Below are 24211 nucleotides of genomic sequence, written 5' to 3'. Positions count from 1 at the left end.
GACTAAAAATTACATCACAGTTGCTCAGGGGAGAGCTTATGACTAATTAATCACAGCTCACCTCTTTTCTGAAGCTGAGCCATAATTGGTCGTTAGCTCAGCCCTGAGCAACTGTGATGTCATTTTCATTAAATGAACGTGACAAATACAGATGTCCAAAAATGGCTTGATTCTACTGCTTAACTAAAATTCCTCAAACGCAGTATTAATCAGAATGCTGTGTTTCGACTAGTTGCGTGAAATAAAACATATTCTTGAGAAATGTTTTAGTTTAACTTCCTCTTCAAAATGTTTTCACAGTAATTGTGACTTTAACTGGGTTTCATATTGTAATATACGATGGCGCGTTCCAATAATGGATGGCGCCACACCAGGTCAGAAATCTGTGTGGCGCTGGTTGAGCACCTCAAGAATTGTATTTGATTCTCTAAAATATGTTCATAAATTATTTTTTCAGCCCTCGATATATCGGTCAAGCCCACATTAGCCCAGGGAAGGAAACGAATCCTGGGGCCATGCCTGGTTCCAATTTAGAGCCAATGGACCTTCATCCACTTATCATCAGCTGGTTCGCAGGGACAACAGCTGAAGAAAGGAAGCCCAGACTTCAATCCCCACTATCACTTTGTCCAGCATTTCCAGGGATATCCCAAGGTGATCTCTCGCTCCATTTGAACCTTCGGCGAACAAGATCCCAAGATACTTGGAACACCTCCACTTGAGGCGGAATCCCATCCCTGAACGAGAGGGCACATTACCATTTACCCACTGATGACCAAGGTGTCAGATTTGGAGGTCTTGATTTTGAGGTTTGTCTTGTGCTCAGTAATATTCACAGAACATCCCCAAATATGTGTTCATTGGGATTGATAGTACAGGGGTTTAAATCGCTGCTGAGGCCATCCTATCCGTCCTGTTCCCAACATTCTCAAAACACTCATTATGTTAATTGAAAACTCTTGCTTTCTCGTTCAACCATTGTTCTTGTAAAATGTAGTACCGAATCACTAAAATTAGGACGTTACTTCATAAATAGAGGCTTTTTGTGCATCTGAATGTCTGACCACTGCTAATCTATTGTTGTTTCCAGTTCTTTGACATTCTGTTCTATTCTGCTGCCTAGGACACAATGATGTCATGCTGTAAGACCGCAACAGTGAACACAGGAAGCGTCATGTCTGATATATGGCATAGTTTTACTTTCACATTTTTCATTACAGATTAAATCTTAATTCTAACACAGGTATTGGACATTTTTTTTTAACATCAATACATGAGGCTGCATTAGCTAGTGGATACTGCATAGACACGCACACACAAACACACACTCACAGAATGACAAAAAACTACTTTCCACAACAATGTTTTGTGATTTCTGTGCAGCCACAGATTGTAATGTGACGATGTCTCTGAAATGTCTAAAGGATTTCTTCTAATTACCTGCTACCAGCCTCACTGGAGTTCTTACATATGAACAGAGTCTGCTTGTAGGTATAATGGACAGCTCGAGTACTCTTCCACTACATTAGTACTGCTGCTGTGTGCAAGGGGCAGCCCAAGAAAGAATATCAATACTGTGGACGTGTGAAGAGAAATATTCATGATGCTAGAAGAAAAGGGCCCTGCTCCCTGACTGTTGAAAAAAGTGTTATGTAGCACTTATTGTGGCAGCTGGATGTACATTGGAGCGGTACGTCAAGTCAACATCAGAGCACTTAGCGTCATTAGGACCGTTTTATCTGATGCGTCAAGAGTTTTGATTAAAAAAAAAAAATAAATGAAGGAGGCTTGTCTCAAAAAGACAGTTAGGCATCACTTCTTAATGCTTAGGTTGGATAGTAGAGCAGCTAATGTTCCACCTGAACATCCCTCCAGGCAGCGGGTAAGAGAAGTCCCAACTGTTTCGCCTCTGAAAATGTCGACCCTGCGTCAGTCACCTTACTGCCATTCGTCTTACAAGGGCAGCCTGGGCTAGGTCATCTAAGCCAATTGCTCGATGGGAATGTCTATGAAAGCAATAAAGTAACACACTGCCGCATATTTACAAACACATCAACAAACAAACCATCAAGGTCATTGAAATGTAGGGCTGCTCATTATAGAGCCCCAGGAGAGGAATCAGATCGTTCACAATAGGGAGCTCATGCTGGAGGGTCTCACAGAGGATCCCAAAAGCCTTAAGTGCAATTTCACTGGCCTATGATCATGGGGAATGCATGAAATTAAGAGTGCTGGACCGTCAGGTCTCCCTTCATTATTGGACCCGACGAGGGCCGCAAGGAACCACTTGTGTATGGGTGCGTGTGTGTGTGAATGTGTGTGAAAAAGACAGGAGACAATGGGTCTATGCGTATGATGAATACTATCTCCCGTTTGCCTTTCGAGGAATGATCTACAAATTGACTGAAAATAAATTGAACACAGACACGCACACACACACACGCTGTACATATAGCATCAGTAATACAGAGCATCCAGGATAAAGCAGAATAGGACCACAGCACACTGTGGGATTCACACGCACGCACAATCCTGGTCGCACACACCAGCTACACAGGAAAACACCATAAAGAAAAACAATAATGTAGCATTATGTTAATAAACAAATTGATGATGAACTTGAATTAGAATAATGACAATAATATGGTCACCGCTGCTAACAGTGACTGCTTTTCCCTTATGTAGGTTACACCTTTTTTTTTGTAATAAAGAACCTTTGTTGGTAGGAGGAAGAGAATTGTGGCAGGAAAGGGAACGGCTCGCTGGTGGGGGAGGTGGGAGTACTGGGCTTGATAAAGTTCTGGAACTCCGGCAATTCTAGAATTGTTGGGCCAGCAACTCGCAGAGACGCCTTGACACAGAGTCCTTGCTGCAGCGCAGAGTCAGTCGGTACATCTGCGCACACACACGAGCACAGAGACGTTGTATTCATTCAAATGGAAATACGTGATAAGAGATGAGAATACAGGCGTCACAAAAGTTATTGTCCATAACAAGCAGATTCCATTATAAAGCACAAAATCAAACAGGGATTTTGAGCCATGTTGAGAATGCCGGATGTGATGACAAATGTTCTGCATATAATCTCTGTGGACACAGGGACCACTGTGAATTCAATGCATCCCTCAAGGTACCCCATAATGCATGTACATTTCTTCTGCTAATGAGGAACTGTGCAAGCGTATTTTCAAATCTAGTAATTTAGTGTTTGACATCATGAGGGAGAACAATGGATACCAACTGAAATGAAAGAGCAAAGATCCTAGCAAGTAGTGTGAGCTGGGGTGGCTTTCACTCATTCCATATAGCGCGAGCACTTCAATTGTTACAATTGGAATTTAGCTTAGACTTCTAAAATTGTCCAATGTACAGGCAACTTTAATGTGGCACCATGTTGAGAACAAGGACTGCACTACAACTCTAAAGAGAAGCGTGACCGCGGTCAGTGGTCAGGAATTGTCTGGGAGGGATGGCAACCAATATAATTTCCCCATTGTGGGACTAATAAAGGACATCTTATCTTATCTTATCTTATCTTAATAGACACTTAAATTGGTGGGTTCGCCACAGCAATGACGCGCCATAATTACCAGAGAGCAGGAGTTTTGTACCAACACTTGAAATGCATGGTCTGCACATCAGATGGATTTTGATCATACATTTGAAAAGGCAAAAGGACAAAAACACAATGCAAATTTGGTTGTTCGACCGACTGTCATGGAAAATTTGACATATTTTGCTGTTCATTGGGCTTCAATAACGATTCATAAAACTGGGGATAATTAGGTTCTAGTATATCTGGACATAACAAAAGTGACTTACTCGTAAAGAAAATACATTTCTAATGAGGATAGTGTGCGCCTCCCTTTATGTGCCACATTTGTCTGTGATGTGTATTGGTTTGAATCAACTGCATATGGAAAGGGATAAAAATTATGCTTGAGATCGTCGACAAGCTGCATTGTCATCATTTTGGCTATCTGACCCATCCGCAATGATTGATTGTTTTTTTTCCTTTAAATATTGATTTCAGGTATTTGTTTTATCAGAAAGAGTATTTAGTTCACTACATTACTGATTGGAATTGTTGCAAAAAATAGATTAATTAATGAATGCGGTGAACAATAATAAACCTAATGTATACTGGTTGGATTAAATTACTGTATTTAATCTTTGTGGAGATGCAAGCCTTTTTTTTCTATTATAATTAAAGTGTCTGATAATGTTCCAGTAAATTTGAGATATTGTTGTACACACTCCGACAAATTTTGGGTCAACCAATAAAAGTGAGATCAACTACTGAAAACACACAATTTGTACAGAACTGAAATGACAAACCAAAGTTTTGGAAACAACGCTAGGTTGTACCTGTGCCTGGGCATTGGGCTCCAGTCTTAGCAGACAGCCAACCTGCTGACCCTTGGTCTGGATCACTCCAGCAGACACGTAGTTCTCTGGGTTTGGATCGACATTGTCCAGCAGGGCAGCTCCTAATCCCAGTAGCTACAAGCAAGCATACCATCACAAAGATTACAACAAACAAATCTCACACCTATCAAGAGTCATAGCAAAAGCTGTTTTGACTCAAATTGACCCAAAAAGGAGACGCACATACTATGGAGGCACAGAAAGAATATTGACATACCTTAGCCTTGAGTATTTCTGTGTCCATGCTGTGGTTGGCCTTGAAGATCTTTTGTGCTTCTTGTTGAGGCCTGTAAACACAAAAGCGTTAATAATAGCGCTGAATAAAGTGACAAAAAAAACTTACTGGCGCCAAACTTACTGGCTAAGTTGTTTCCAACGCTGGAAGAAATCATTTGAGGACATCTCAGTAGGCTGGAAGAATTTGTTGATGGTGACGGGCAGCTTGAGGGTCAAGTTTTGCAAAGCTCCTCCATATCTGAAATACACAATTAAGTATGAATTGCTGATCGAACACAAAAGTTGATATTCTAAATAAAAAAACCTATGTAGCCCAATGCTAATTCTTTACTGATAAAATATTCGACAATTGTGCTTGATTCACACCGCTCCAAGAAAATCCCAATAAAACAAGCAACCCAAAAGTTGGACAATTTGGAATTAATAAAATCATTGTGGAAAAAAAATATAACCCAAAGTTTAAGTACTTTTTGAAGATCAAACCGTCATCACATATAACATCGCCCTATCATGACAGCCCTCAAAGTACATTACTTTGGTGGTCAGGAAAAAGGGGGGGAAACAAAAATGATTGTGTCCAAATACCGCTCAGCCGGCATATTGAGCAGATTTATTTATTTATTTATTTTTGCGGTAATTCGAATTAAATTGTCTGTTATTGGTGTCATGCATTTATTATTTATTTATTTTTTTTTACATTTTTGACCAGTAGTAATAATAGCTATCAATGGCAATCGTTTTGAAAGAGGATCAAATCACAGTTTGAGTCTTCACAGTAAACACTGTGGACTTACGTTGAGGTAGAGATAGTAGTTTTCTGATAAGGGTTAAGTTACTCAGAAATCAAATTTTAGTTTGGCTTAGAGCTCACCTGAACTTGATGTTAAGTAGTGGAGCATCGGAAAAATCCGTCAGACACTCGATGTTGAGGACCTGCTGGATCTGAGCACCTCCCTCTACCAGTGGTTCTACTGGTTTGGTTTGAACATTAAGCTGTGACTTGCTGTCAAGGAACAATAAACAGATGCTACACAGGTCCAAACCCCTCTGACTGGACGCTAGATTCCCAGCCCTTAGAAAAGCTACTAAAAATATTTGCATATGGTGCAGGCAATAGTTCATACATTTGCAACCAAGACACATCATGCTTGTCCAAATGTATCTTGTCTAAAGCATTCATAATACCAGTATCCATCGACATTCAAGAGTGAAATGAAAGGATATGAGACTGGAGCTCCCCAGGACAGCTAACTGTGGTGGTGAAACTGGCAAATTGTACTGACGTCTTGTTCCCATAGAACAAGTACATTCTCCCTATGAGAAAGACACAACTTGTTTATAAACAAACAGGAAGCCAAGTCAAGAAGTCAACACACCTGTATTCGGTTTCTATGTTTAATCAGTAGATTAATGAGGAAGATTTAAAACTGTCAATAGTAGGTCTAGATGAGTAAAATGATCTGTAAAATGTGACCCCATCTTGTGTCTCTAATTTGATTTGCAATAAACCACCAAACCTCAGGAAAAACAAACGCTCAGACACGGGAGGTTAAAGTGATGGGGCGTCAGATCACTTTTCATTGAGACTCATAGCTGGCATACACCTGGGGCCTCACGTTAACTCGTTAGTTATTTTAGGTTTCAGGAGCTTTGCTGAAACTATGGCAGAATATTTTAGGTTAGTGTGACCTGTTTCATGAGCGTGGGGCACAAGAGCCCTTTAAAAACCGCAGCTTTGACGATCTAGAAATCGCTCAACCTCTGGGGGAAAAAAAAAAAAAAATCATAAGGCGAGGCATAAGGCTAGCAAACATAAGCAAAGCAAAGGGACTTTTGGCAGCTGAGAGGATTCAGAAGTGATAAATAGCAGTATTCACAGGAAAGTTTATCGCCACTTTTTGACTTTTAATTGACATCAAGCCAAAGGTTTGAGGTGTTATACTAACACCCCATGACAAATAAGTTATGATACCAATGTGGCTAACAACGGCTTATTTACAGCGCCAATGTTAGTTTAGAATTGCTATTGCCGTTATTGTGTTGAAGCTGTGTAAGAATTCTCAGCAACGATTTATCACAACTACGCACTTTCATAATCGCAAGCCATCTTGAATGGCCATGTTTGAGAATCGCGCTCATGCACGTTAGTGAGGCTGTGGTAGTTAAATCAGGTTACATTCAAATCGTGCGAGCAAGTTTTAACACTGCAGTATATACCTAGAGACACATAGTATGAATTAGCCAAAGCAATGTTACATATTTAAAGGGAAAGAGACAGCACCTTGGCTATGGCTAATCATCTCTAAGGTTTTTCAAGGCGAACCATTACTCACCAAGATTTTGACGATATTCTGACTTGATGCCAATCTGTAGGAGCTGATTCTCAAACAAAACACCATTGTTCTTGCACACAAACCTGTTGAATGAAAACAGCTTTAAGTGACTATGATGAACTAGACAGACACTAGACAATGGATGGATGATATCCAGAAGCAATGACCACACTTTAATGATAAAACACCATTCTATTCATCCAGTTCCCTATAGCCTGCTAAAAGTGGGGGCCAATGTATTATGTTTTCAAAAAGCGATTAAATAACAACTATGCACCATACAACAATTATCGATACTATTATGAAAATAACATTGTTGATAAAGGGGTTTTCACACTTTGGCCAACCGCACCAAACGCCGTAATAAAAGGAGGACCACATCACTTTGATGCTAGGCTATCGCTACCGTGAACTATAGTCCATGTTGTTCATGACAATCATACTTCAGCAGTGTGCCATTACTGGGAGCCTTCAGTGAGTGGCCCAAAAAAATCCATTTGATGATCACTTAACTAAAGCCACAAGTGAAATGTTAACAGTTCAAATTCTGAAGTTTTACTGCAATTTTAGATGTAGTTTGTTTGATTGTAATGAAGACCCACTATATTTAGAACTATATTGTAGTGAGCATAATATTAATTAAGAACTACTTCAGAGACTAACATAAGGTGAATTTCACAATCAAGTGGAAAATGTTTTTCTTCATCTTTGACAAGCCAGTTAAACATTTCCTGTGGCAATCATGCAGTTGGGTCAACACAAAACAAAGCTTTAAACAGAGAAAGCGCTTACTTGTTAAGGAGTTCATCAGCCTCAGACAGAGGGGGAGCAGGATCCTCAGAGGGAGGAGCAGAGCTGAAAGACCACAAGATAGCGCAAGGATGTAGACAGCCCACAGAAGAGAAGAGTGAGGTGGGTGAAGAAAAGAAAAAGACATCCACTCAACACATGCGCAATGTGGCAATGTGATGAAGATTTGTTAAGAACATAGAAGAAGAAAAAGAAAAAAAAAAAAGAGATCAAATGCAGAGATTGTTAGTAACAATGTCCAACTACAGTTTGTAAATTAAAAAAAAAAGAAAAAAAATGATTATTACAAACACCAGCAGTATGTATTTGGACATTTTCTATTGTTTTGGTTGAATATTCATAATGAATATGCCAGACAGCACTGTACTGTAGTACAATTTAAGCTAGCACTTGACTAGGTCATAATTCGGTCATAAAAATGCAACACAGACAATACCCTACAAAGACTCGCACAACATTAAATCGGGGCTTTATATGTTATGCATTTGCACAGAGCAGAATCTAAATCCAAAAGAAGAGAAAATGAATCACTTTCCAAATACATTTTGCACTCTACCACAGGCACGGTTCACAAGATTCAGGAAGAACAGTACAGAGGCGACAAATATGCAGTAGCTTGATGCCATGAACTTGTTTGGAATGCAAAACCCGCTTACAACTGGGCGCCTGCGTTTTTTTGTTTTTTTGGTGCAACATTAATGCACATTTCAGGATACAGGGTTGTAGTGTAGTGTTAAACAAATGTATTAGACTACCACACAACTTCATGTTCATACCAGGTGCCCTAAATTAACAGCCTTAGCAACTAGCTTAACTCATTTCTATATTTCATGTCATGTCTGCAGCCATTTAACTGAAATGACATTTTAAATGATAAAATATGACACTGTTATGTTATGTTTATGATTAAAAAAATAACTTAAAAAATAGTAAAAGCCTATTATTTCTTGACTAAGATGTCAAACTACTGTCATTTAATTTATTTAAAGAGCCAGGTCAAGTTTAGGTATAAAACGGTGAATTCAGTCTGAAATTCATCATTTGCCTGTTCAAAATGATAAAACTGAGAACTAAATAAAATTGACAAGGTCTGAATTCCACACCCCAATAAATCCGAATGATTGGTGACATAAACAGACGGGTGTTGGTCTAAAACATTTGTTCAGCTCTGTATGTGCTCCAAATCAAATTACTAAATCACATTTCCTTTGATATTTTGCTAAATAAAATGCCTGTCCTGCGGTCTCTTTCAATGTCATGCAAAGTAACCAGCAATACCTTTCATGACAAAGAACAAAAGTAACGGAACCGTCAAAATATTTAACTAAGTGCCAGAGTCAATAGTGGCAATATTGTGTGACGTAAATAAATACATAATAGTGTCTAATAAAATGCTAACTGGTATGGTGTTTATCTCAAATTACATAGAAGAAAATCAGTTTTGTTATGCCAATCGAAGTTGAATGGTTGAGCAAGCTACCATTCACAGAAAAATATTACAAGACTAAAATATATTGTATCAATGCCATTATGACAGTATGAAGATGTCATAATTGTGTTTTTTCTAGCTAAGTCAAGGCCCTTACTCCGAGTCACCAGAACCCTCCACCAATAAGGAGTCAGAGGTCTCGGTGGGCTGTTCCAGATCTCTGTCAATGTCCATTCACGGTATAGGACAGAGGACACACATGCATTCAAACCAAAACACACACACGCCCACAGACACACACACACGCACGCAGGAAAATGGGGAAAAGAGAGAAAAAGACGAAAGACAAGTCACATACACAGTAAGTTTAAAAAAAAAAGAAAAGAGAATAGACAAGTAAAGAAACCTGCCAACTAGGAGGAATAGACATGAACTCTCACTAACACATGGCCTTCATGAAAGTTAATTTGAATTGCACTTACAGGAGGTCCTCGAGTTATGAACTTCAGACTTACAAACATTCGTAAATATAAACAATATAAACAAACGCTGACTGATGTCATAAATGTTCGTAAAAAGCCAGATTTTTAATCGTTTTAATCGCGCCCCACATAATACTGTACATTTCAGCTGCAACCCACGACAAGATGGGCGCATTTCCAACACTCAACTACAATGAGAAGATAACTACTCTGTCAGCATGAAACACCACACAAAGAAGAATGAAGACAACTCAGACCACTGAATCCTCTGGTTGACTTCCCGTTATTGGAAAGTAAAAAGTAGTAATGTATTTTGCAACACGCCTGCTGCGTCTTCTTTTCTTCGGCAGAACTCTACAGTATTTATTCTTAAAAGACTTCAAATAACAATTATATCTTGAAATTAAAACTGTCTTATTTAACGAACAATTTATCTAGCGAACCTGTCTGAGCCCTTTGTGTTCGTATCTTGGGAACTTCCTTTATATAAGACTCGAGCTTGAAAGAACTCACAGGATTATTACATGATCACCTCATACGCTTACTGATGACATGCATCAGGACGAACTGGGTGGTACCTTGCTTAAGGATACTCTGACAGGACAGTGCGGGAACTGGGGCTTGAACCCACAACCTTTGGGTTGGTAGATAAACAGTCTACCACCTCAACCTAGCTGCTTTGTCTTAAGTACATCGACATAATCCTCACATCTATGGCAGTGAATAAGCTTCTGACAGGTGTTATCAATTTCACTTTGCCAAGCTCATTCAGAAATGGTTTGATAATTTTTTACACTAAAGTTCATATTGGGAGAGAGTGTTACCATGAGGGGATTTTTTTTTTTTTTTTTTTTTAGGCCATATTGGCCATATGTAACCATGTTTTCAAATTTGGTTGGAATGAGGGGAGAATACAACAGTTCTCAAATTTCAAAACACACTTTCCTCCAGGTTGACAGGTCCATAAGTTAAATGTAAAGAGAGTTAAACAACAGTTTGTCAACCAGCAGACAAGCACATGTTGAAGAGCAGTCTTAACGGACAGACACACAACAAACACCAAAACCAATCACATTAAAAGACCACAAAGTGATAGTCTAAAATTTCTTTGGCTCAAAAACTGACACCCCTCCTCCCATGCTCATTATGCGAGCCAGTTTTTAAGTGGCCATTTAAATACCTTGAGCAACAAGGTTACAACTGTCTTCATTTAGTTTACATCCTAGAATTGATGTAGCCAATGTCCAGAATGAAATGTAACCTCATCAGTACAACAGAAATTATGCAGAATAACAGTTCTTAGCCTGTCAGAGTTTTGGAGTTTACAGATGAAGGGTGATCTTTTCAGGTTTTCATGTTATTTCTGTTAAATTAGACTCCACCTCTGGTCAGAACTACAACAGGAAATAAAACGAGCCCATAGAAGGTTATCAACCCTCCATAACCTTGTTACTTAAGAACATGTCAGCACGCAGAGAGGGGGTCAGACTAGAGGAAAATTAATCTCTTCAGATGGCTAATGAACAGTACACGTTGATATTTGCTCTAGAAGGTGATAAAAATAAAGGGGCTCTGCAACAGCTCCAGTTGGACTTTGGCTAACAGTCACAAATGGATTCTATGTCTGTTCATTAGGATGACCTTCACCTTAGAAAGCCGTCGTCATTAACTGCAGAAGAGGGTGCAGCGGGCCCTGTTTCAGAGAACACATCCACCAGTAGGCTGCCAGCACTGGTTGGAGCAGCACCAACAGGAGGTCCAGCTCGAATGCCAAGGAGGTCAGCTGATGGTGATGGGGTGGACTGGAAGAAAACGTATACTTGCATGAGAGACAAAATGATTAAAAAAAAGTTTGACTGCCCACGTGCAGTCAAATGTAGACCGTCGACTTACAGCATTGGAGGCAGCCATTGCTGATGTGTCTGGACCCCGTTCACCCCCTCCATTTAGCTCCCCACCCTCCCGTTTGCTGTCCTCCAGGTCTGTCACAGACACTGCCCCAGGACCCTTTTTCTTCTTCAGTTTGGCCAAAATTGAAGACTCCCTCTCAGGGAAAGGAGGCATCTCCTCCAGGACAGTGGCCTAGGAGAACAAGTAACAAAATTAATACTATGTAGAGAAAGTAACAACATTTGGTCGTACAAGTATAATTTGGAACAGTATTCATTGGTATGCTAGCTAAAAAAAAGGATCCTCGGTTGTAAGGCCCTGTTTGGCATACTGTATGATATTCGCCCTGCATCTCAAAGCTCTGGATGTTTTGGGATGGGTGACATCTCTTCAACACTGCATGGAAATAGAGGACACGGGGACAGTACCTCTGCTTTAAGAAACTGGGAGGGTGGTATCCCATTTAAAAAGGGAAATAGCAAGTTCTAAGTGCAGGGTAGTCACGGTGCTCAGCCTCCATGAGTAAATTTTATTCCCGAGTAGAGGATGGTCTGGGCATTAACATAAGCTAAGACACAAGCAACACGGTTTTCGGCCTGGTCGTAACACTCAAGAACCTTTGACCATCTACTTAACATATGCTATGAGGACATGAACAAAGGAGTTGAAGGTCTATCGTTTTCTTTTAGGACAGAATCGTTGCTGTAGCCAGAGTCAAAGGAGACTTTGGTGGCCTGAGAATTTTCTACTGTATTTGCAGATGATGTGGCCTTTCTATGGCCATGGGTCCAAAAGCGGTGGATTGCGCCTACAGGGTTGGGAGTTAATCCCTACCTCAAGTGGACTAATTTAAGTATCATTGACCGAGGTGAATCCGGACAAATCGATCATGGTAGTGCTGACGCAAAGGGCATTACGTTACCACCCTTGAATAATGTCATGAGTTTTCGAGTGGTTACCAAAAGGAAAAGGTTGCAGATAGACAACAAAATAATTGGAATATGACGATTAGAGATTTGCTCATTAACAATGTGAACTTGAGAAGTATAAATGTCTGATTACTAACGATTGAACATTTAGGAAACAACGCCAGACACTGAGCGTAGAAAAAAACAAAACCCCGTAAAACATGTATACTACTAAAAAAAAAAAAAAAAAGGAAGAGAAGAAAAAAAGACTAAATTACCAAGACATCAGTGCTGGCAATAGAAGAGAGCTTCAAATACTCCACTGCACGCTGTTGCAGCTCGACATCAGAATTGCGAATCTGGCTATCACAGCGAAGAACCTCCTGAATTGTGGCCTTGGTCTCTGGGAACAAGTTGATAAACTTGATGTAGGCTGACAACAGCAGGGCACGAGTCGGCACGGAGCATAGATGGAACTTGGAGTGAAGAAGGTTGAACTGGACCAGGGGACTGGATAACAGAACACAACAAGTTACTTTTTATCCTGTCCACTAAACATTTTGTTGCTGAAAAAAAGCCACATGCCTAGATCGGGGGTCACCAGCAATGAGGTTACCAAACTCTCCAAGAATGTAGCCTCCAACTTTCACCATGTTTTCATGACAGGCAGGGGCTTGCAAGGCCTGCAAAAAAAATAAACTTAATTTTCTGATATTATGATTACTAATTACAGGGCCCAAGTTGGACACATTCTATGAGAAGCAAGAACATAAGAATATTAAAGTTAGTGTAATGTGCATGTTCTCTGTAAGCAATTGTCACTTGCAACACTATGCATGAATTAATAAATGGATAATATTTTGAACATGTTTAGCAGTTTAGCATGACATTGAAGAGAAATAACAGGCATAAGCAGCAGCACCAGTGTCAGTGCAAACTAATAAGAAAATTTATATTCATCCAGCAAAGTAGTTGTACCTCAAAGACCGTCTTGGCAGCGTAGCCTTGCACATCATCACGGTTGATGACAATCTGGATGACACGGTACCATACCTCTTCACTGACATAATCGCCAGCTATGCGGATAAGGTTGAGAATGGTGTCGACATACCAAGAGTAATCAACAGCATATTTCTCGGCCAAGATAGCTACTTTGAGTACCTGAAAGACAAAACACGGCTCAGTCATTGAATAAGACTGTTCTAAGAACATGTTTGAATCAAATTACATTTTGTTTTGAACATGGACAAATTGGATTTGAGACAATCTATGCATTAGAAATGAGTGCATTGCTATTATGCAAAATAGATGGACTCATACATTGAGCACTTTAAAAAAAAAATTTTTAAATAAATAATAAAAAACAGGTGATACATAACTAACATTTTCCCAGTAGGGAACACCTTTAATGGGGAGGGAAAAAAAAGCACATTATTCCTATTTTGACAGTTTCACACACCATCTCCTCCCTGATGGAGTAGTCAGCTGTCTCAAGGTAGCTGAGCATTTCAGCTACAATCTGCTTGGCATTGCTGCGATCACACATGGCGTACAGCAGATCTGCTGCTCTTTGTCGAACACTAACATCCCGCTCAGTCTGCAAAAGACCAAGAACAACAATTGGTGAGAAAAACAAAAGATGGGAAAATAGGGGAAATAGAATTACAAAGTATATTAGCTTGAGTGGACTTCTCAATATTACTCACAGTTAGTTATAATGTGTTATTTTTAAAACCAATTGTGCATTGTTAGGAACGGAAAAAGGGGTGTAAACTGATGATGTGTGTACCAATCACCTTGAGTGCGTTTATGACAGTCTCAATGTGCGTCTTGACTGCTTCATGAGAAAACTCTGAGCTGGCCAGCGTACACATGCTTTCCAGAGCCAAGTAGCGCAGGTTAGTCTCTCGATGCTGCAGGAACTGACCCAGCTGGTTACAGGCTCGCACAAGCAGATTTGGCTCACTTCAGGAACAAAAAAAATAATGCCACAAAATATTTCAGCAACATAAGTTTGAACATTTTAAATGGAACTCATCCCCTCCAGTGGTTTATGGTGTCGATTGCCCCGGTGATGTCAAATCGAGGCTCAGGTTGCGCACCTGTCATAGTGGATGATAAGGGAGATTGCCTCAAAGAGGATAGCATTCTTGGCATTGGAGTGCTGTACTTTCTTTGACTTAGGTGGCTCCTGTGCCTTGTTCAGGATGGTTTCCAAACACTCCACCAGGCGACCTTTCACTGCACCATCTTCAGGTGGAGGATAGCACTGCAGCAGGCGCAGTAGCTTACAAGAAAGCCATGGTGCTGGGACAAAGTAGTAGGTGTAATCTTGCAGGTCGGTGGAAGCTGAGGAGACAATCTTAAAAATCACAAGACAATGTCAAAGCTTCCTTCAAGTGGAAATATTAACACAAAAGGAACAATAGTGTACTGTATTGCCAGTACATTACATTATAATGCTCTAATAATAATGTTTCAAATACATCAATGCATACATATATTTAATAGTGGTGGGCATTCCGTCATTACTGGCAGAATGTCCCACAGCCAATAAACGACGGACATCTATTTGGCTGGCGGATGCCAAATGACGGGAAATTTTTCCAAAAAGTGAGGGACTAAACAATGACAGAAGCAGGTTTTCGTAATCTCCCGAATCATCACTGCGGTTGCGTTGGGTGTGAACTAAATCTATGATCCCACCCTCCAAGCCTGTTCCTTTTTTAGGTCGTCCCGGCCGGTAAGGAAGCTGGCTGTGTTGTATAGAACTTTTGATCTCACAGACCGCAATGACATTGTCCCTAATTGTTTTTATTTCACCAATCACCACGCTGTAGGAGTGTGTGTGTGTGAGTGGGGGTGTGCGGGGGTGTGCGTGTTTGTGTGTGTGCTAGTAAGTAGTACGTTCACGACGCTGAATGGCTTTTACAACAGCATTCCTGACATGTTTTGTGAATTTGCGTTGTATACAATATCTGTTACATTTTTGTACGTTTTGTATAACCATCATCGTGTAAATAAAGTTTATTTAAAAAAAATATAAGATTGTCTGTTGCCAACGCAATGCCGTCAAGAAGATGAAGAAAACAGAAAGAGGAAGTCGATGGAGAAGAAGAAAGAATATATAAAATAAGACAGAGGAAGAAAGAAGAATAAGGTTTGTAGGTCCTAAAATAGTGAGGACAAACTCTAAATTAGGGATGATCTATGCTTGAATAAAATAATGACAGATTTGCTCGGCTTGAAATGACATACTGACGGTGGCCCGGCCGCTGGCGAGTGACAATCAACTTGATCTCTAAAAACTTGAGTTAAATGTGAAACGTTCCATGTAATAGTTGATGCTAATTACTTACCCTGCTGAGTCGAGACACTGCCAAGGAAACACAAGTTTTAAACTCATCTGGATTCTTCTGGCTCAAACAGGTGATAAGAGAAATGGCTGCTGTAACCACACCCTTCAAATACAAAAAAAAAAGAAAAATGTTGTACTTCTGATATATTAGCACAGCAGATGACAGAAGCCATGGTTTCATCACCAAAAACACATGAAACTCACACCAATTGCTGATGTGAGTTAAATATAGTTAGAATTAAATCCAATAAAAAAGGACAGCACGAGATGAAAGTGTGACAATGGAGCTGGCTGGAAGTCATCCTTTAGGAGAAATATAGGGAAAATGGGACTGCAAACTGCAGAGGAAACAGCTTGCTTCTTCCAATGTGCCCTTGAGCAAAGTACAGCTCGACAGTTGCTCAGGGCACTCTTTGGTGTGGAGTCCAATCAGCTTGTGTCTTGATTCTGTGTGTGTGTGTACTGTGCACGTAGAATGCAATATAAGAGTGTAAAAGAATCTCAGATATTATCAAATTAATTGCACTTCATCAATTTAAGACGTGAATGGTTTTGGTTCACCCAAAAATTCTTGCTTCATTCAACAATGCTCTTACCATGTGTTGATCATTAAGGAGGTGCACCACACGGGATGTCCATTCCCCCATCAGCACTAAGTCCGGAGACGTTTTATAGAGCCGCAGCAGACACAGAGCAGCAGACTGCTTCACACTGTCCATCGTATCACTATGGCAGATATTAAAAGTACTATTAGGTTAAATGCAGCCAGACGTTAAGTGGCAAAATGGAGTTACATTTAAAATAAGTCACACTCACCCAGCAACCAAGATGCGGGGGATTTCACTGGCAAAGGCCTCAGCCATCTCACGGCTGCCCACATTGGCAATACAGTGAAGTGCCAGGCACATAAAAGTGGGGTTGCGGCTAGACAGGTCATTTTTGATGGCATTGTTAATGAGACGGATAAGTTCACTGTTGCTGTTGACCAGAACTGAGATGAAAAGGTAGCCCTGCAGAAATAGGGATTGATTGAGAGGAGATTTGCACAGAGAAACTGCAGAGATGGAACAGTCTGTCCGTCCATCCCGGACAAATGCCCATTTTGGGGACGGAGGACGAGAAGTTTTTAAAAAGGACGGACTAAGCAAGAAGCACACGCGGAAGTGGATTTTCGCCCATCCCGATAATCGTCCCTAAGTGGGTCAAAGACCCGCGGAAGACCATTTCTCTGACGCCTGACAGAAACACACCCAGTCTGTCATGCGTGTGTAATCCGCCAATAAACTACTTCGGACCGATTGTGAAATATCACGACGCAGCGCACGTTTCATGCATGTTCACCTTGTTTGGATGCGGGAGGGAGGGACTTTAATTTGCTTCAACCCGACAAGAGGAGGAGATTTCGTCCAGTGTTATCTTGGTTGACAAACAGTTGTAAACAATTCAATCCACTAACAGGATACTCCCAGTCGGGTTAGAAAGCTGTCTTTTGTATGCCTTCAAGACTGGAAGCCCAAGCGGGAATTAGGAAACATCTGCCATTAGCCACTCTTACACAGTGTCATGTACGGTAACCGTTTTTTTTTTTTCTGTGTGGGGGACTGACTGATGAAAAGTAAAGACGAAAGTGCTTTAAAAGGACGAGGACGGAACGGGACGGAGGACAATTAATTTATTAATAATGTCAGAGGGACCATGATGCAAGGGTGGGCAGGTCGCGGGCGGTGCGGCAAAATAGCGTGAAGTGTCCATTTCTGAGTAACTGTATAAATCACTGCATACTGTATAAATCAACCAAAGATGCTGAAGGAAGATTGAACAGTAGATGGCGCCAAAAACGCTACACATGCACATAGAGTAAACTCAGTGACAGGGGTTAAAAAAATAAATAAATTTAACATCCTTTCTAGAGTCTGGTTTTAATCATTTTAGAATATAATACAATGTAGAACAAAACAGATCATATAAAGTAAAATAAGTCTATTTTTATTATTATAATTTATGAATTCATCTTAAATATATTAATTTTAAGACCATACGTTTCAAATGTTTTTAGTCCTGATACAAGAACTCTTGCAGCTGTCCAATTTTCATGATTATTATCATTAGTACTAGCATTATCATCATCATCAAAAATGGTGTATATGGCAGTTAAGGCACAGACATAATTCCTCATACTAGGCGGTTAAAATGTGACCTATTGTAAGGTTTATTAACTTTCTCTACAGTTAACAACTGCCATTGGTGGTGTAGCAGTCAACTCGGACCACTTCCAGAAGTGACTACCGACTGCATGATTCTGCTTACTCAATGTTTCCTGTTCCTGTGACAACGGTCAACCAAACATTCAATGTGGAAATGTTAAGAGGACACACACTGCATTACGATCTCCAGAAAAATGAGGAAAACTGATGTAAAGCATTGGATTGCCCTTGATGATAAAGAGTCTAATGCAAGTTAGGGTTAAGGTATCTGGGTCATAAAAGTAGCTTCAGACTGTGGTGAAGCCCTGTGTGTGGAGGGTAACACAAAGGTCTTTGATCCCCAGTTCTGTCAACACTAATGGTCAAAAACCTCTTTTTTTTTTTCATGCGTCGTGTCCATCTTTCAGGAAATAAGACACTTCAGAACATGAATTTATGCAATTATAAAACGTAAATTTTATATTTGTGTCTTAAAAAAATAATTTTTAGCTTGGTAACATACCATAATAAATAATTTGATTAATTGTGTATATAAATATAAGGCTGTTAACATATACTGTATATACAATGAATAAATAAATAAAACAAAAATAAAAACAAATCTATGTACCCATGTTCAGATGCCATTTTTTCTGACGACAGAAAATGAGACCAAAATAAATTATTTCCAAGACTCATTAATAAAACTAACTAATACAAGTAGATTGAACTTTTTTTCAAACTTTTAGAGGGAAGTCCAAAACAAACTGCTGAGATCATGTGGTGACACAGGTGTGCAAATCCTCCAAAAATTGGGGATGGGGCAATGTTCAGAATTAACCAACCACAATCAAATTCATGTGAAATGGAAGTCAGCACACACCTGACTTGCCTCTGATTAACTCCAAATAAAGGTTATCTGTTTCAGCAGGCTTTTCCTGACAACTTACAGCAAACGGTCCCCTGAGAACTTTCGCGGCATCAGGGATCTCAGGCGTCGGGCAGGATAAGGGTAAAAAATAATATTTCAAGGCATTAAATAAACCGTATAACACAGTGAAGACAGTAAATCAAGGACCCGGTTAACGTCTTTTTAAACTTGTATGAATTCAAGTTAAAATGTAAATTCAAAATTGATGCCATTAGATCATTTATCATTTAATTCTGTGGTCCCCAGCATACTTGCGGTCAGTTCATATATGTAATATTTTTTCATTTTTAAAGAAAACACTTTTTTTTTAGTGGTTATTGGTGGTTCATCCAAAGTTGCATTTTTTTTATTTGGGAGGGATTTATTTATTTTCATTTTTACAATGCATAAATATTCAGCCTCACTTACATGAGGATTTTCGCTATTTGCGGACCAGATTGGACCCAATCCCCGACCAACAGCTGGGGTTCACTGTATTTCTATTATTTACAGGACCATTTGTGCCAAATCCGAACAAATCTAAGGTCAATTTGAGGTGCCAGTGTTTAAAAACAAATGCTCACGGAAACTTACAATCTGCTTTTCTGTGTACTTGTTGGAACTCAGCAGGTTGACCGCCTCCATGTGTCCAAAGTCAATGTCATGGCCAAGCAGGAAGATAAAGAGCAGCTTGCAGACATATTTCTTCTTGCTGTAGCCATCAAGAGCTTTGTCGCCTTTAAATTTGGAGCGAATGTTGGCCAACTCTTTATTGATCCGCTTGATTTCAGCTTCCTTGCTTTTACCTGTTGTGTGATAGACAGTGGTAAAGTGTGAAGAATTTATTATAGTGTAGCACAAAGCCCTTGATCATAAACACAAATAAAAACAATACATTATAAAAAGAAAAGGATGTTTTAAATTAAAAATCTATTTGGTGACATTTGGTTCCTTTTTCTAAAAGAAAATGCTTTTTGTTTCAGCATTCTGACATACAGTTGAGTGCAAAGGTCTTTGCAACCATTTAATTGATATTTTATTTTACTTTTTCAATTCTATGATGACCATACATAAATGGAATGTTAGAGGCATAATTGTTTGTTTGTCCATCTATTTGCTTGATAGAAGGCTGCTTCCTGGTTGATGAAGCAGGATGGCCAAACAGGCTGCATCATCATTTTTCCAAGCGGTGGACAGTTTCACCATTATGTAGAGCCTCACAAAAATTTATCAAAATCATCCTTTCCTCATGACCCATAGCTCTAACAACTTTGCAGGAAAACATTTTTTTTTATGTGTAGTCCTGATACCTAGATCTACTCTACTCCAGATATTGAAATGCAACCTACATTGGGACTTTAAAATGTTCAAAATTTGAACAATCATTTTGGTTTTCATTACGAGCCCAGGCCAATATAGCACCTTTTACACAACCAAATACTTATTTGTATTCAAACTATTGATCAGATGAATCCTGTCAGATGATGAAATAGGTTTTCACGATTATATTGGCTCTGTGCAACAAAAAATAAAAAATGTTTAAAAAAAAAAAAAAAAAGCAAATGCATAGTTTGACCTATTTACTTCAACAGGGTTTATTAATTAATATTAAATTAAGACAGCTTCCCCAAATGTAACACGGGGATCACCTTAGAAAGCCTAATTCAAACTCATAATCACATATTTTCAACTGTTCGTCTGAAAATGTCAGCCCCTTTGTTTTGTACGTCTCTATGTTAGCACTTAATGGGAACCTTAAAGTGGAAAGTAATACCACATAATTTTCTCCAATTGTGATATAAAAATCATCCACATACGACAGCTGCTTTGCAAGAAGTTTAATGTTTGGAGGAGTACAAAGGAGCGATGAGGTCTCCAAATAGCATAGCATAGCATTGATCTGCATTTAAAAGAAATTATATAAAACTCACTGTTTGAACAGTTCAAATCTCCTATTATCTATTTATATTCTATAACACACATTCTTAGACCTCATTAGCTTCCAACCCTCCCAGTTACAATGCATATTTGGCACTGATAGATTTCTTTGGCAGTGGAAGAGAAGCAAGTGAGCTGGAGCCCATGTCAGCCAGCTGGTTATGGGCAAGACCTCAAACGCCAATTGCAGAGCAAAATCACAAATAAATTCTTCTGTAATAAATTATATTGCTAATTATGTAACCTAAAAAAGTGACATCAACGCATTAGACCTATAATGTGTGAAATAAATTGGCTAACTGTGCATCAAGCCAAATACATGTCTTATCTGGCTTTTACATACAAAATAAATACACAAATCCAACGAAACAATTGGATTGGTATTTTGGAGTGCATTAGGAAACTGCTCGTTTGTGAAACATTAACATATTTGATGCACTGTAGTGTAAATGTCGACTTCTTTTATAGATCCCATTTGACAGTAACCACCCCCAAAATGGAATGTGTTCATGTTTTTTCTAATATAGAATAGCACCAAAGTGGATAACACAATGTATGGCTTGCTATTCAACACTAGTAACACAAACGCTACATTGCAACAATGCAACTGAAAACCTAATTCGCTAGACTAAACAATCTTTCACCAAATGGGGGTGGAACGTGTTACAACCAGAAAACAAGAGAAACGTCAAACGATTTTATCAGCTTTGGTGGATGGCTGCCAACAAGCAAGAAAAAAAAAGAAGGAAAAAGAAAGGTCACTTACAATTCCTTATGTCCGAAATGAAAACGGCTAATCCGCGCATTCCATCTCCTTTCGACACAGCCGGCATTTTTGCAGATTTTTATTCCGCCTGGAAGTGAAAAATATCCGCTGTTGGTCAGCTTCTTCGACGAAGTGGACGATGGGCAACTTGAAGTGTAGGACGAGCTAGCTACTTAGCACTGCCAGTAGATCGTAAAAAAAACTTTCTGATTTAGTGTTTTCTGATTATGCTGCTTTGAGTATGTGGAAGGCTAGAAGGACTTGATAGTAAGGTTCGCTGGATGGCGGTGATCAAGGCAAAACACGGTATATAAACCTTATCCCCGTTAACAGGCTCGTTTCCGCTGGCTATATGTCAAGCTATTTCATTCAATCTTTCCCGAGCGAGGATTAAACGCGAAGAACGCGACACACGGCAACAGTAGAAATTTACTTTATATTAACACCCCACACGGCGTTGATATCTCGCGGACGAGCGCGATGTCAAAAACAGGGGGCGTTAATGAAAAATACCGCACGAGAAAACGCCGTTAAGTTGCCCTCGAGTCACAAGCAGCGTACAGCTAGCTCAACAGCTAGCTAGCTAGCTGGCTGGCTAGCGATATAGTATTCAAATGCTGCAATACATCACCGGTTGAGCAAAACAACAACAGTTAGTTTGTTGTCAGCCACTGATACAAAACGTAGCCGTGGTGTCTTTGTCGTGCGGCAAAAGAAAGTATATGTTCGAATTTCTTCCCGTTTTAATTCTGCAAGTCGTTTTACCCCGCTGCCTGGATCAAGCTCGTGACAGCAGCAGCACTTCAGCGTGACCGCGCGACGCACTCGTGCACGCGTACGCTCGGTCCACTATCTACACTCAAGTCCCAGTTTGTCCATCTATTATCTGAACCACTTATACTCACGAGAGTCGCGGGCGTGCTGGAGATTGAAAAGAAAAATGTACATTTTATAAATATAATTTATTTTAATTAATTTATCTAATTAAAACATTGTTCACTTATTTATTGTAAAGATCCATTTACCATTCATATTCTACACTCCGCATCCTCACTCGGGTCACTGGTGAGCTGAAGCTGAGTAGACTGAGTGAGTAGTGGTTACACCTTAGACTGGTCGCTTGGCAATCATAGCTCACATTGGGGGGCCTCTAAGGATTCTGTATATTTTTGTTTTGTTTTGTTTGTTTTTTTTAATGAGAGAGACTCTTCCTATACAAGTGAGATGACTCAGAAAGGTTGTTCCATTTCTAACATTTGTTGGGAAACGTACCTCAATGCAAACTTTAAGCCGCGTTCTGCATAGGTTACTCCTGACCAACCTTTATGAAGCGAAAGGAATTATTTGTTACCCGTGATCATTTATGGCAGCAACATTTAAAGCAACAGACCACAGATAAAGATAAAGATGTCCTTTATTAGTCCCACAATGGGGACATTTGCAGTGTTCCAGCAGCAAAAATATAGATCACACAAAGGCGGTGTAATGTAGCCGTTAATGTATAACATTAGCAGCTGACATTAAGAAAAAAAACCTATGCGAATACACACAATATATGCGAATATACACGATATATACGTGTATACACACACTTAATCCCACAACATATACAAGTGTAAGTAAACACTCCTAATGTCTGTCCATGGTACTGAGGGGAAATAAATTAAAATGCTGCAACAATAAAAATACTGCAATGATAAAACATAATGCAATGATAAAACATAATGAAATGATAAAAATACTGCAATGATAAATACTCCAATGATAAGAATACTGCCATGGTAAACAAAATACAGCATTGGTCAATATAATTAAACCATTGGATAAAAGTACAGTAGTAGTGTGTGTTGCATCCTAGGAGTACGTTGCATCCTCGGCTGCTCCTTCCTGCCGGCGAAATCTCTCCTTCGCACAGCAAGGCTGTAGCAGTCAATCACTGAAGGAGCTGTGGAGTGCTTTAAGAGTGAGAGATGAAGTTTACAGAGAAAATGTAAAAATGCTCGAGAGAAGATTTAGGTCAGCAAAAGAAGAGTCAAATACATTTTAAACAAGACTATCTTTCCCTATGTTTTAAAGGTTGCGCCTTGTTGTAACGCCGTATCTGATGTTGTTTTCCACAAAAGGAAAGAACAGAAAGTAATATCATGGTTAGGAGACTGACCTTTTTGAAGAGGGTGCCTGGTTAGCAGATCTGCCTCACAGTTCAGAGATCGTGGATTCAAATCTGGGCTTCCTTAGTGGGTTTTCTGCAGCTTGTCTGATTTGATCTCACATTCCAAAATTGAGGACTATAAAGTGGCCTTTGGTGTGAATGTTAGTGTGAATTGTTTGTATGTGCCGAAGACTTGGCTAGTGACCATTTGGATGGAGGGAGGGACTTTCTGAACCAGGCTCAACCATTCACTGTGTCATCTACGACCATTTTCTGCTGTATGTTTATTTTTGTGTTTAAAAAAAATAAGAAGAAATTATTACCATTTAATTTGACCTAATAAGCATGGTTAATGGATTTGAAAGTAAGCTAGGGTATAATTAAATA

At 39.5% G+C, this 24211-nt stretch overlaps 1 protein-coding gene across 4 annotated transcripts; it reads right to left on the bottom strand.

Annotated features, from left to right (window-relative positions):
• Positions 1-1177: 1177 nt before the first annotated feature.
• Positions 1178-22540, bottom strand: ap2a1 (adaptor related protein complex 2 subunit alpha 1). 4 transcript variants are annotated; one of them, XM_088316290.1, is made up of 23 exons: positions 22438-22540; positions 21673-21760; positions 19563-19774; positions 16692-16885; positions 16472-16601; positions 15877-15978; positions 14620-14879; positions 14314-14482; positions 13977-14114; positions 13496-13678; positions 13103-13200; positions 12796-13027; positions 11613-11801; positions 11367-11521; positions 9395-9457; positions 7791-7853; positions 6999-7081; positions 5891-5979; positions 5537-5661; positions 4787-4903; positions 4646-4715; positions 4369-4503; positions 1178-2895 (listed from the first exon to the last, which is right to left on the bottom strand). In XM_088316290.1, exons 2-23 carry the CDS (start codon positions 21737-21739, stop codon positions 2818-2820), a joined length of 2952 nt encoding a protein of 983 aa, XP_088172416.1. In that variant the 5' UTR covers positions 21740-21760; positions 22438-22540; the 3' UTR covers positions 1178-2817. The 4 variants fall into 4 exon arrangements, with proteins under 4 accessions (XP_088172416.1, XP_088172417.1, XP_088172418.1 ...); XM_088316291.1 differs by having other exon boundaries at positions 22304-22479; XM_088316292.1 differs by lacking the exon at positions 9395-9457 and having other exon boundaries at positions 21673-22478.
• Between the last annotated feature and the right edge of the window lie 1671 nt (positions 22541-24211).

The sequence above is a fragment of the Idiotropiscis lumnitzeri genome, chromosome 15 (genome assembly GCF_059441095.1).
Source record: "Idiotropiscis lumnitzeri isolate Australia: NSW breed Sydney's pygmy pipehorse chromosome 15, RoL_Ilum_1.0, whole genome shotgun sequence".
Taxonomy (NCBI): Eukaryota; Metazoa; Chordata; class Actinopteri; order Syngnathiformes; family Syngnathidae; genus Idiotropiscis; species Idiotropiscis lumnitzeri.
Note: the sequence above shows the minus strand (reverse complement) of the source record. Positions and strands in the feature narration are given on the sequence as shown.

Excerpts from the sequence above, each read along its gene's own strand:
- ap2a1 (XM_088316290.1), bottom strand. The coding sequence starts at position 21,739 with ATGCCGGCTGTGTCGAAAGGAGATGGAATGCGCGGATTAGCCGTTTTC. Across the intron at positions 5,980-6,998 it reads AGAATATCGTCAAAATCTTG|GGAGAATGTACTTGTTCTAT; the intron begins GTGAGTAATGGT and ends TCTTTCTCATAG. Across the intron at positions 2,896-4,368 it reads AGCCCAATGCCCAGGCACAG|ATGTACCGACTGACTCTGCG; the intron begins GTACAACCTAGC and ends GTGTGTGCGCAG.